At 37.8% G+C, this 14,941-nt stretch overlaps 1 protein-coding gene across 10 annotated transcripts in view; it reads right to left on the minus strand.

Annotated features, from left to right (window-relative positions):
• RGS22 (regulator of G protein signaling 22) overlaps positions 1–14,941 on the minus strand; it is a 118,771-nt gene that overhangs the window by 89,266 nt on the left and 14,564 nt on the right. For all 10 annotated transcript variants that reach the window (XR_003517448.2, XM_027579587.2, XM_027579540.2 and 7 more), the window contains exon 4: positions 5,196–5,417. Coding sequence is in view for 9 of the 10 variants with exons in the window: in XM_027579587.2 (XP_027435388.2) it covers positions 5,196–5,417 (222 nt within the window). In the remaining variant the exon portion in view is untranslated. The remainder of the gene's footprint in view (positions 1–5,195; positions 5,418–14,941) is intronic.

A 14,941-nucleotide genomic window follows, 5' to 3' on the forward strand; every position in this document is an offset into this window, starting at 1 on the left:
CTCGCCCACCCCCATCTCCCAATGTTGATGACATTTCTTTTATGATAAATGTTGAGCATCTTCTCATATGCATTTTTGTCATCTGTACATCTTTATTTATTCAGATCCTATGTCCATTTTTTAAAACTGAAGTATAATGAACCTGCAGTGTTATATTAATTTCAGGTGCACAATACACTGATTCAACAATTCTATACATTATTCACTGCTCATCAAAGTTAGCGTACTCTTAATCCTCTTTATTTCACCCCTCCCCCCCACCCCTCCCCTCTGGCAACCACCAGTTTGTTCTCTAGAGTTGAGTCTGGTTTTTTGTCTCTTTTTGTTGTCTGCTTTATTTCTTAAATTCCACATATGAGTGAGGCCATAGGATAGTTGTCTTTCTCCGACTGACTTATTTCACTTAGCATGATACACTCTAGGTCCATTCATGTTGCAAACGGCAAGATCTCAAAGATCTCATTCTTTTTTATAAGAATAATTCAGCCACATATATTACATCTTCTTTATCCCTTCATCTATCAATGGGCAGTTGGGTTGCTTCCATATCTTGGCTATTGTAAATGATGCTATTGCAAAAAACATAAGGGCTCATATATCTTTTTGAATTAGTGTTTTCATTTTCTTTGGGTAAATACCCAGTATGGCATTACTGGATCATATGGTAATTCTATTTTTAATTTTTTGAGGACACTCCATAACGTTTTCCACAGTGGCTGCACCAATTTGCATTCCCACCAACAGTGCAGGAGGGTTCCATTTTCTGCACATCCTCGCCAACACTTATTATTTCTTGTCTTTTTGATTCTAGCCATTCTGACAGGTGTGAGGTGATATCTCACTGTAGTTTTGATTTGAATTTTGCTGATGATTAGTGATGTTGAGCATATTTTCACGTGTCTGTTGGCCAGCTGTCTGTCTTCTTTGGAAAAATGTATGTTCAAGTCCTCTGCCCATTTTTTTATTTTTTTCAAGTTTTTATTTAAATTCCAGTTAGTTAACATACAGTGTAATACTAGTTTCAGGTGTAGAATTTAGTGATTCAACACTTCCAGACAACACCCGGTGTTCATCACAAGGGCCCTCCTTAATCCCCATCACCTATGTCACCCATCCTCCCACCCTCTCCCCTCTGGTAACCATCAGTTTGTTCTCTATAGTTAAGGGTCTGTTTCTTGGTTTGCCTCTCTTTACCCCCTTATGTTCATTTGTTTTGTTTCTTAAACCCCACATGTGAGTGAAATCATATGGTATGTCTTTCTCTGACTTATTTTGCTTAGCATAATACTCTCTAGTTCCATCCACATTGCTGCAAATGGCAAGATTTCATTGCTTTTGATGGTTAAATAATATTCTAATATATATATGATACACACACACACACACACACACACACACACACACACACACACCACGTCTTTATCCATTCATCAGTCGATGGACATTTGGGCTCTTTCCATAATTTGGCTATTGTTGATAATGCAACAATTATAATGATAATGCAACCGCAACATTGGGGTGCATGTATCCCTTCAAATTATTATTTTTGTATCCTTTGGGTAAATACTTAATAGTGCCATTGCTGGATCATAGGGTAGTTCTGTTTTCAACTATATGAGGAAACTCCATACTGTTTTCTACAGTCCTCTGCCCATTTTTTAATCGGATTGTTTATCTGGTGTTGACTTGTGTAAGTTCTTTATATATATATCCTGCATATTAATCCCTTACTGGCTATACCATTTGCAAGTATCTTCTCCCATTCAGTAGGTGTCTTTTTGTTTTAATGATGGTTTCCCTTGTTGTGCAAAAGCTTTTTATTTTGGTGTAATCCCAGTATTTTAATTTTGCTTTTGTTTCCCTTGCCTGAGGAGACAACCCTAAAAAAATGTTTCCATGGCTAATGTCAAAGAAATTACTGCCTATGGTTTCTTCTAGGAGTTTTTTGGTTTTAGGTTTCACAGGTCTTTAATCCATTTTGAGTTTATCTTTCTGTTTGGTGTAAGAAAGTGGTCCAACTTCATTGTTTTGCATGATGTCATCCAGCTTTCCCAGCACCATTTGTCAAAGAGACTGTCATTTCTCCATTGTATATTCTCGCCTCCTTTGTCATAGATTAACTGACCATACTCTTCTAGTCCATTGATCTACTTGTCTATTTTTGTGCCACTACCATAGTGTTTTGATCACTATAGCTTTGTAGTATATCTTGAAATCTGGGGTTGTGATCCCTCCAGCTTTGTTTTCTCTTGAGATTGCTTTGCCTTTTCAGGGTCTTTGGTGGCGCCACACAAATTTTCGTATTATTTGTTCTAGTTCTATGAAGAATGTAGCTGGTATTCTGAGAGGGATGGCATTAAATCTGTAGACTGCTTTGCATAACAGACATTTTAACAAAATTGGTTCTTCCAATTTATGAGCATGAAATAGCTTCCCATTTGTATCTTCTTCAATTTCTTCCATCAATGTTTTATACCTTTCAGAGTACAGATCTTTCACCTCCTTGCTTAGGTTTATTCCTAGGTATTTTATTATTTTGTTGCAATTGTAAATGGGATTGTTTTCTTAATTTCTCTTTCTGCTACTTCATTTTTAGTGTATAGAAATGCAACAGATTTTTTGGAACTCCTTTGTAGGATTTATTTTATATAAAAACTGATTCATATTATATGCTTTAATTTACAACTTGATTTTTCCATTGAACAAGAAATGTGCATCTATCTCATCAGGACAACAGACATAGCTCAAACACATTCTTTCTAAATAGTCATATTTAGAAATATAACATTCCATAGTTCTTCAGTTGATAAACATATAATATGTTTATACTACTGAAGTCAATGCTGCAATCAGCTCCTATACATACACATTTATTTGTATGGGATAAAAATCCCAAAGTGGCTTTCCAGGCATAAGTCATAGTACTTTTAATTTTAATCAATTTTGCCAGAATAATTCCCAAAGATTGTAGCAATTAATATTCTACCAACACTAGATGTTATTATTTTTTTAATTGTAGGCCCATTTCATGTGATGTGATGAGGACTGGGTGTTATACGCAACCAATGAATTATCAAATTCTACTTCTGAAACTAATGCACCATTTGTTGGCTAACTGAATTTAAATAAAAAAAAATTGTAGGCCCATTTAATGTCTTAAAAAATGGTATCTGGCTGTACTTATAATTTGCATATTCCTGATCATTTTTGTGATTAAACATCTTTTTATTTGCTCATTTTCCATTTTAATTCTTCTCTTGTAAATAGTTTGTTGAATTACTTCAATTATTTTACTGGACTACTTGTCTTTTTCTTGAATAAGATTGGTAAGAAATTAAGTAAAATGCATTTCCTCACACTTGCAAAATTTTTTTTCTAAATCATTGTTTTTTAACTTTATGTCATTTTCTAACGTGAAATACTTTAATTTTGGTGTCTATGTTTTTTTTAATTATTATTATTTTGAGGATTCTGGAGTTCTTGACTTCATGAGAGGATGGGTCACATGCTAAGTTTACATACAAATTTTCCTGGATTTTATTGTAATATTTCAGTTTAAAAAACCATTTATTTATTAATATACAAATAAAGACAGTTCAGCTTACTCTTGCAAATTGATAGTAATTATTTATATTTATTGTGTTTAAGCTTTGTCTAGGAAGTCTAAAATAATTTTGAATTAGCAATAAAGATATACTTTTTCTTTTCTTGTGATCTACTGGAAATGGTTACAGTATTTCACCATATACAGTGTGTACGATCAATTTCGGGTAGCCTTTAACATGTTTAAGCAATTTATTTTTTAATGAGTTTTTATTAGACATGAGTTTGCATGAAACGCAATAGATTTATGTATACTAATTTTGTATCCTACAACTTTACTGAATTTATTTATCAGTTCTAGTAGTTTTTTTGGTGGAGTCTGTAAGGTTTTCTACATATAGTATCATGTCATCGGCAGTTAGTGAAAGTTTCACTTCTTTCTTACTAATCTGGATGCCTTTTCTTTCTTTTTCTTGTCTGATTGCTGTGGCTAGGACTTCCAGTGCTATGTTGAATAGAAGTGGTGAGAGTGGACACCCTTGTCTTATTCCTGATCTTAGAGGAAAAGCTCTCAATTTTTCCCTATTGAGCATAATGTTAGCTGTAGGTTTTTCACATATGGCTTTTACGTTGAGGTATGTCCCCTCTAAACCTACTTTGCTGAGAGTTCCTATCATGAATGAATATTGTAACAATTTATATGGTGCTTTATAGTTCAAAATATATTTCCTTGTCTAAACTTCAAAACATTGCTATAACATAGTTTTTTGTTTTAGTATTTATAAAAGTATTTTAAAGACTATTATTATTATTAATATATTTAATTGATGAAAGTAAACAAGAAAGACAGAAATATATTGGAATTCAGTAAAAGAAACACTAAAGAACTTTCAGGCTAGAAAAGAGCTATATCATAAGTGTTGAACATATTTCAGCCTAGTTCCATCAGACACTTCAAATCATGGAAAATGTTAAACATTCATTTTATTTTCAGCTGAGCCACACAACAAACCTAAGTAGTAGGTAGCAAAGGAATCATTTGACAGGTGATGAAAATAAGGTTCATCAAAACGACTTGTTCAAGAACACAGAGCTGGTAAGTTAAAGAGTCAAGGTTAGAACCCAGGGTCGCTTGTGTTTTTTGTTTGTTTGTTTGTTTGTTTGTTTTTGTTTTGTTTTGTTTTAACCTCATGCTAAGGAGACAAAATCCAGAAGCTGAGAGTGGAATTTAAGGCCAGGGAGGTCAGAGTCACATAGTGTAACTGGAGGGTCAGAATGCATAATTCCCAACTGCTTGTTAGGATAGAACCCAAATTAGATAAATTCACTGTATACCCACATTTTCTAGAATGCATCTAAACTATAAAGGATGCACATATTTCTGCTGCCCCAAATTAAACCTGATATCCTAAATGTTCAAAGGAAATTATATGAATCTTCTCATATTGTAAATCTAACATCAACAATATTGCTAGATTAAATTGGCCATTTGACATGAATAAGATGATAGAGTAACAAATACTACATTCAAGTACAATAAAACTTAATAAATATAGTTACATTTCAGAAAGTTAAGCCCAAGGAACCTCATGTTAGTCTTACCTAATGCTTTATCTACCTAGCAAGATATAAACTCAAATATACCTTCTTACCATGATATTGTAGTTTATATTAATGGTTTCATCTTCATAGGGGGCATTCATCTGAACAGGTTTAACATCATTCTTTCCTTTTCTTACAACATCATAGATGGGATTTCGAGGTTGCTGGCTTTGTAGAATTTTTTTCAGTTGCTTTTCCAGAAGTTGTGGAGCATTGTTAACTATTTCAAAAACTCCAAAATCCACGTTAAATCTAATTGCCTCTGAAAAGGTCTGCAAAATAAATTTGTAGAAATATATCTTAAGTTTTTATAAACCAGAAACTCACTGTCTCCAAGAACACTTGACACTTAATAAGCATACACACACACACACACACACACACACACACACACACACACAGAGTTTTGTGTATTTAACCATTAGCTCCTCTCTTTAGGAGCTTGGAACTCTCTTGACTACAGATAAGGGAACCCATTGAATCCTTCCTTTCCAATGTACTTAGGCCAAGAAATAAGGATGTATTACAGCAGAAATTCCCTTTCCATAAACATCTTATCCCTGTGCTTCTTTGGAACTGGAAAGAAATACACACCTGGTCTCTATGAAGCAATGTTATTCTCTAAGGAGGGGGTGGATTACTAGGGAAGAATGAGTAAAGGAAGAAGAAATAACACTCCCGTTATCTCTTTCATCCCCAGGAGCCATGAGAGCTAAAGTCCCCCTTGCCCAAAAGGATAAAATTAAGTACAATGTGTTCTTCATTTAAGACTATTTCAACACCATTCCTCTCACTGTGAAAAAAAAAAAGAGAGAGAGAGAGTGAAAGACAATAACATTTCTGAGCTTTTCTCAGTAATTACTAAATGCTGCCAACTTTTATTTAAAGTCAGTCAGTTAATATACAACAGTCAGGAGTCTTGAGTTTGAATGCCAGCTTGCCAATAAGTAGCTCTGTGACTTTGAGTAAATCGTTAAACATGTGTGGGGCCTCCATCTCCTTAACAAGTAAATATTGGATTGGCTGTCTCTGTCTTTTCCCATTTTGCCCTCCAAATCTAGAATCAGGTTCCTTTTTCAGAGTATGAACTTATTTTAGAATACCTTTCATGAACTACGTACTCGTGTAGATTAATTTATGTATTTTTAGCCAGGTGGTAGAAGACATCTAGCCCTTCCCCTTGGATCAATAACTGTCCTAGGGAGAGCACCCATTCTTTCAAATTTTACTAAGAGATTGGTAGATATACTATAGTTAAAGTTTAATAAATGGCAGGATGTCATAAAATTGGCGTTAGAAATACATGCATATGTATAAATACCCATATATGTGTGTATATATACATACATATTCTTCTAATGTCAGATAACGTCACATCTCTAAAGTCTGAGTGTCTCCCCTTCTAAGGAGTTTAAAGTGCATGGACAATAGGGTTCAATATGAACAGTAGCCTACAGGCCCAAAGGCCTCAGGGCTAAGATTTCCCCCTCAAAAATGACAAGTATAGCTCAATGGACAAGTATCAACGATTACCAGTAAATTATGTACAAGTTTCTTCAATAAACATATTTAATTGCATCTGTCTTTCAAACATGAGATTCACACAGGCATCGCTTACCTGAATGTCAAATATTATCTCTGAATTATACTATCACTAGACTAAACAGATAAATGAGTCTGTTGATATCAGAGACAAAATTCAACTGGTAGGAGAAAGGAACTGAATTAAACGTGGTAAATAATAGACATAAAATATTAACTGGGGAGAGGGAAATGGTACAGTCGATGGCAAAAGACCATCTGGAAAAGATTTCTTCTAGTTCTGAGTATCCATGGAACAAGAGGGCAGGTTTGGTCTTTATTTGTTTTCCTTTCTTTTTTCTGCCTCCTACCCTCACACCTGGTAGACACGGGAACACAAAGCTGTGATAATCCAAAGCAAAGAATGCCAATTAGTTCTACGAACAAATAAAATATTTCCTGCTACTCAAGTTTAAAAAAAAAATAATGCTCCAGTAAAAAAAAAAAAAAAAAAAATAGAGGGACCGTGACACTCTAAGCCCCTCAGCAGCCAATGTTACTGACTAGTAAATAGTTACCATACAGTTGGTAGAAATAATAGAAGTGACAAGAACTACTGTTTCCTGGAACATCTACGTAATGTGCCAGGCATGTGACATATACTTCAAATGCTCTATCTTGAATCCTTCCACATTCCTGAGATCAGTCTTTATAGAAAGTGGACAGCCAGGATGGTTACATGATGGGCCATGGATTCAGAGCTATAAAGTGCCAGATCAGGGCTACTGAAATAGGTCTATCTGGTCCCAAAGAGTGCATTTCCCCTTCTTTACCATCATATTGTCTTACATCTGATAAAACTAGCATGCACTCACCACCTTCTCTAGGCCAGGCACGGTGCTATGCAATAACCCTACACAGTTAGTGGAACTGGGGTTCAAATCAAGGTGTTTTATGAGTAAAGACACAGAGGCTTGAAGCAGCATGGTGTATGTGGGTCATTTTAAGCAGTTGCATGCAGTTAGAATCTCACTAGACGAGTCCACAGTTGAAACAGTTTAAGGAACAGAGGAAAGACTTGAGGTAGCTGAGGTAGATAGGACAAGATCATGGAAGGCTGTGCATGCCATTTTAAGAAGCATAGGCTTATCTTGATCCTGTGGGAAACAGTGTGGGATAGGAATATTCCAAATTGGAGAGTAAGTAACATAATCTGATTTGGGTTTTAGGAAGACTCTCCAGGTAGCAGTCTGGAGTGTTGTTTGCGGGCTCTGGAGCTGGTGAGGTACTGAGCTCCCATCCCACAAGCAGAGCCATCGCCCTGCTCTGGGGAGGCTGGTTGTGACCTCACAGCTGTTGCCATCGGAGCCAGGTTCGGTGTGGTAATTATTCACTCTCCCGGATGGTTTACTGTCCCCAGCACACACAGAGGCTAGGGCAGGCTTTAAGGCAGGTGGTTAGCAAATTGCTCTCATTTTCAACTCACAAACCAAATTGCAGCTGAAAAAGGTTAAACGATCTCTTCGTGGATTTACAGCAAGTCCCCTAGTGAGCTCACTATAGAACTCTGGGCTCATGACGACCACCTGCTTTAAACCCAGGGCTGACACATAATTTCAGTAGGCATCGGTAAATGCTGTGGATTAGCTCACTCAGGATCTGTTCCAACCTCCTGAAATGCAGAATCTGGACAACTAAAAACTCTATCAGCCAGGTCCCTTGCAAGTCCAGTTTCACGTGTGATTTAGGTTCTCCTAGTCATGTGCACAAAATACTGAAATTCTGAAGCAAGTCAAGTGGGGAAAGAGGCAAGGTCTGTCCATCCTGAGGAAGGAAAGCTCAAGGACATAAACAAGTGAAAGTGAGGAGAGAAACTGGACAAAAAGAAGTACTTTATGGAAAATAAAAAAGACAACGGAAGGAAAGCTACAATTAATTGTGTTCATGATTAAATGACATGAAATGACCCCAAGTATTTTTTTAAAAAGAAATGTAGCTATATGTAAAATATTTACAATTTTTAAACTTAAGAATTTAACTCAGTGGAATTGAAATGTGATAGGGTCTTTGCCACAGGGAAATAAGTGTTTTCCTGCTTTAAAAGCCATGATTTCCAATGGATCTCTGCAGGTCCTTAACAACGCTGTGATTCTAAATTTATAAAAGGGGCAAATAACGGATTCAAAGCTTTGCCCCGTTCACTTATTTCAGCAAAAACAAAACTTTTGAAGGCCCAAGTGTCAATTAATGTCCCAAGCAAAGAGGATACAAGCTGAACAAAACATTGTTTCTGCCCTCGCAGGAACAATACATGGTCATTCATTTTTCTCTATGATGAAGAGAGTCAACAAAATCCTGAAATAATTTGAATTAGTGTAACATGCAAGTGCTAAAGGGGAAATCTATCCACAGAGACCATGGTAGTAATACTATTTTATCTAGTTTAGTTATTGTACTTTAAAAGGGATTTGGCTAAACTAGAATCTATCCAGAAAAGGACAAACAGAATTATTAAATGGAAGCAATGTTGAGTAAAATTACTTTGCTTTTCTGGGATTTTTTTTTTATCATAAAAGGGGTTTTAATTAAACAATCCCAAGGTGCCTTCCATGTTTGATACTCCATTGGTCCATGATTGTCTCTCAGGAAAAAAAGAGCCTATATCTTCTTTTTTCTTAAAGATTTTATTTTATTTATTTGAGAGAGAGAGAGATAGTGAGAGAGAGCACAAGCAGAGGGAGTGGCAGACACAGGGAGAGGGAGAAGCTGGTTCCCTGCTGAGCAGGGAACTCGAGGCCGGGCTAGGTCTCAGGACCCCGGGACCATGACCTGAGCCGAAGACAAACACTTAATTGGCTGAGCCACCCAGATGCCCCGAGTCTATATCTTCTGCTTTCTAATAAGATCAACCAATTCCACTGTTCCTTTGTTATTTTATTCATTCATTCAATAAGTATTTATTGAATCCTTATTAAATGAGATATCATGATAGATGATACACTGCTACATTGAGTGAGCCAATCCAGAGCATTCTCCACAAAGCCCCAAATGAAATGAATGAGACAGATCTGGCCTCAGGTTATGCTGATCCAACAACAGAAGGAAGATATGTAAGTACACAGAGACAGCAAAGACTCATCCCACAAGGCAATGAGCCCTACGGTGGGCACATAAGGTGAAATCATATTTAGTCAAAATTATCCTTTGAAATCCTTGAGAAGACCCATAAAGTACAATGTTGTCCTACCTCTCAAGAAGCTGCTCACAGTTTTTCCTCTGGTATTGAAATGGGTCATGGGTTTTTCAGTTAGGAGCCAGATGAAATGGTGGGCTTGTGTTTAAAGCTCATGTTATGTAGAGAGATGCATGTTTAACACTAGAATCCCCCTCAGCAAGATCAGTTGACTACACTAGGAGAGGCAAGCAGGAAGAGACCCCTGAGGGAACAGCAGGTTCTCATCTTCCATCTCACACCCTCATCAGGATGCTCATGGACTGCTATATGTGTGTTTATGAATTAGTACAACAGACGAAATCATCCTCACTCTTTAAATCACCCTCACTCTCTCTGCAGAGCACAAATAATTCATTTTGAGTAATAACACATGTATATTGATGAACTGCAAGCAGTTTGACATTGCTGAAGCTTACTATTCAAGTGGGGAATAACAGGAGATAATCCTAGCGAGAAAGGCAGAGGATGAGTTCATCGAGGACTTTCTATTTTTTTTTTAAAGATTTTTATTTATTTATTTGACAGAGAGACACAGCGAGAGAGAGAGCACAAGCAGGGGAGTGGGAGAGGGAGAAGCAGGCTTCCCGCCGAGCAGGGAGTCCCATGTGGGGCTCGATCCCAGGACCCCGGGACCACAACCCGAGCCAAAGGCAGATGCCCAATGACTGAGCCACGCAGGCGCCCCAAGGACTTTCTATTTTATGCATAACTCTCAACTTAATTCTCTCTAATCCCCAGTTCTCAGAGCGTGGTGCCTGGACCAGCAACATCGGCATCACCGTGGACCCTGCTAGAAATGGAATTCTCAGGCCCCTCCCCATAATCCGAAACTCTGAGAGTGGGGCCTGCTTTCTGTGTTAACAAGTCCTCAGGTGACTCGGATGCATTGTTCAAGTTTGAGAATCACTGCTTTAGGATGACGGGGAGCCAGTGAAGTTTGCAGCTGGGGAGAAACAGAATCCCGGTCAAGACAAACTTCAACACCTACCTCTGTCCCCTACTTCATGTAGACTTTGCTGTGTATTCATGTAAGTGGAGGGACTGGCCATCTATGTTCTGTACACAGAAGAAAGAACCCCAGGGGCGCCTGGGTGGCTCAGTCGGTGAAGTGACTGCCTTCGGCTCAGGTCCTGATCTCAGGGTCCTGGGATCGAGCCCCGCATCAGGCTCCCGACTCGGCGGGAAGCCTGCTTCTCCCTCTCCCACTCCCCCTGCTTGTGTTCCCTCTCTCGCTGTCTCTCTCTCTCTCTGTCAAATAAATGAATAAAATCTTTAAAAAAATAATAATAAAAAAATAAAAAGAAGAAGAAGAACGAACCCTGGTCTTTATTATGCAAGGTCCTACTTTAAAAAAAAAAAATCTCTCTCACACATCAAATCCTTTGTTTCCACCGTTTCTCAGACTATCCACAAAACTCCTACAGTTGGTTTAGCATGTGACAATAAAACACATGTAAGGTGGGGGAGAGAGAAATGAACGATGTGGGAAGTCAGTCCTTCTCCCGAAAAAGCTGAATAGGCTGATTTAGAGAACACTCAGCTTTTAATCATATGACAGGAAAAATCTTCAGTTTGAGCCTCAAACCCAATCCTCTGCAAGCTGTTGCAGACTGCTCTTTCCCTTGCTTAATTTTCTTATTTCAAGGGTATCATTTTCCAAATGTTCTAAAACGAATTGACCTGAAGGTGGTGAAAGCTAACTTTGTAGTACCAGTCATCCATGTGCGAAAAATATTTTCACAGAAAAAGCAAGTGCACGAAAATATTTTTACCACAATAAATTGCTGGTTCCACATTTCTTTGAGAAGAGGAGAGAAAAAAAAAAAACAAAACAACAAACCTGTGAATAATTAGTGATGTTGCTTAAACTGCCAGCAGAGCACCACTGAAACTTACCGGGTGCCAAATTATTTAGCTGAACAGTATTTAAATTAAAAACTAATGACTAGGTTAATTTAATACATGTTCATCTCTGCTCCAACTCCATCTCTACTAATTGAGCTCTGAAGCTGTATTTTAAACATGCATCCATCCTAGTCAGCGAATGAAAAACATGTGACTACTTGAATATAAGAAGTCAGTTACCAATGACTTCTTTCAATCTAAGTTTTTATTGTCATTTTAGATGTTTAACCATAAGCTATTTACTGGACACATTCACCAACAGGATGGAAGGAATACTGTGCTCCATAAAATGCATAGAAAATATCCTTAGGTAATAAAAGGAGTTACGTTAGGTAATTTGAGTGCTTTATGTTTGAGCTACAAGGCTTATCAAAACACCCAGAGGTATAAACTCTGAACTAAGCAGTACCACCTAGGCTCCATCAACACCTTTAAAAATCAAACTCTGAGTATTTAAATTTTGGCAGCGGAAGACCTGAGCCCTGCATCCCCCTTCATGCCACAGATTCCCCAAATCTCTCCTCTCTTTTTTCTCTCTCCTTCTGCTTACCCAACAATCCATCCAACATATAAATCCTTCATAAAGCTGCAAGAAATTATAATAGTTTACAGATTAAAGAAAAAAAGTGTGGAGAATCAGTCCCAAAAAAAGAAGTTATGGTAAAATTCCAAAGGCACATAGCTAAGCATGGTCTGGCAAACACATGACATACCTATCCTTGCAAGGAGGGTATTGAACAGGCCACCCCTTCAGCTTCTGCAAACCATAAATGTCACAAACATTCTAAACCACCCACAGAGGACCAACCTAAATCTGTATGTGGGCTCATCTACCCAATCCCACAACAGTCACTGAGCATAAAACACACAAAACAAAACCAAAAGGAAAAAAAAACATATTTTCACACTATAGCACAGAAGAAAACTTAATAAGCAAACACTTATCCATAAACAGTTGACAGAAAAAAAAAAAAAAAACCTCCCAGACACCAAATGAAAACAATATCTGAATATAAACCTGGCACAAGAACAAACAGAATGAAGTTATGAAAGCTAGGATTTGGAAAGTGCCATAATCATTTATAATAGCAGCAACTGTCCTGGATTCCCCTCATCAAAATAACATGGAGGCAGGCTACCAGCCATCAATTTCTGGATCTTACAATGTGTCCCATGGGTGTAACGGGGTAATGGAAAGAAGGAGGGTGGGAGCCAGAAAGCCTGATTCCTAGGCCCTTTTCTGCCACAATCCAGTTCTGCGACCTTTGGCATGTCACTACAGATGTGGAAGAAGACTCAGAAGTCTCAGAAATCTAGATGACTGAAGGGACTTTCAGATTGAGAATATTAGAATTGATATCTATACTTTCTATCTATCTCAGGCTTAGATTGTTGGGGTTTTGGGGTGGAGATGGTAGAGGAGGGGAGGCAGAAGATTAGGTTTGTTTACTTAAAAAAAAAAAGTCTTACATGGAAGATATAGAAATAAAAAATAGAATCATCCTCAAGAAGCTTTGGGAGATACAGAAGAAAGGGACCTATCCTTGACCCCAGGAAATTTACAGTGTAGCTCCTGAGATAAAAATAAACAGAGATTAATCAAATTTTCTTGAGCTAGAAAAGTCTAATCTCCCACCTGATACATATATCCCCATAAAACATTCTATCTGAACATCTCCAATCACAGGAAGTTTAGTCCTGTGAACATGCTAGCCCCACTGTTCTGTTCTACTGTTAGAAAGTACACTTCAAACATCTTCCTTCTAGGAAAAAATCAATTTCCTCATAGATGCTGGCCCTGGTTCTGCCTTCTAGCTTCACAGAACATGTTAACCCCTCTTCCTCAATCAGTTTTGAAATATTTGGAAAAAGCTGGTCCATTCCAACCCATTTACCCATTCCCCAACCAGATTCAACACCCACACTTCTTTCAACCCTTCCTCATCTGATGTGGTTTCAAGAGTGTTCATTGGCTAAGTCTCCCCAAGTCTGGTTTGGCAGAGCAACTCTCAACCTGGGGCACCAAGAATGGAACACAATATTCCAACTGTGGTCTGACAACTCAATACGATTAAAAAAATATATTGATTGAGTACCTTCTATGCTCCAGATTAATATTTTTCTTGATTTTAACTATACTTCTGTTAATGCACCCTAAAAACACATTAGGTTTGTTTTAGACCATTTCAGATTACCACAATAAAAACGAGACCAGATTCTGTTATTCAAACTATCAGTTTATTCCGTTGCTGTCAGTTTTATCATCATTACAGCGTAGTAGGAGTTACTGAGTCTTGTGGACCTGGGTGGACCCTGTCACTTACTAGCCAGTAGGGGTAGCCAGTAGCTGAGTGACCTTAAGCTGGAAAAACACTAGTTCACTTGCAATGTTTTATCCAAGAACCTAATAAAAATAACGTGAAAAGTCAAAGCGAATGACAGATTTGTATGGCACAGAAGAGTATTCTCTAGATTGACAATGATCCACCAGTCTAATTAAGGAGTGACTGCCCCTCATGTTTCAGGAATGGAAGATGAGATGGTCTAGTTGGTGAAGGATAAAGAGAAACGCTAATTCTGTGCCAGGCACTTAAGCATTACCTCCTTTCATTACAACTTTATAAGATAGTTACACTGTTTTCACAGAGAAAGAAACCAAGGAACTCAGTAATTAAAGAATGTGTCTAAGATCACATGGGCAGTAAGCAGAGAAGCCAGGCTCAAGCACAGTTCTGCCTCATTCCTGTTCTAACCATTACACTGGGGAATGAGTGCAGGAAGAACAGGTGTGGTCAGGTCGTGGGGGAAGAAGGAGGGGGCTTGGGTGAGGCAGGAAAGATGGTGCAGGTGACACAAGCAGTATGGAGCTAGAGGTGAAACTAGGAAGGTGAGATAAAGACCAGATTGTAAAAGATCTTGAACTCCATACTAAGGAATGTGGACTTAAATCTGTAGGCTATTAAGAGTCAACCCCTACTGGCTATAGTTAGAGAACCCGTTCAAATATTTGAAAACTAATTTCACAGATAATGATAAGGGGTTTGGAGACAAATAAAGTGGCATAAGTGGAGCATGTATAATTTTAGCCAGGGTTGGGAGGGAAGATTTCCTGAATGGAAGTGACTTAAATCAGAG

This window comes from Zalophus californianus, chromosome 4 (genome assembly GCF_009762305.2).
Source record: "Zalophus californianus isolate mZalCal1 chromosome 4, mZalCal1.pri.v2, whole genome shotgun sequence".
NCBI lineage: Eukaryota > Metazoa > Chordata > Mammalia > Carnivora > Otariidae > Zalophus > Zalophus californianus.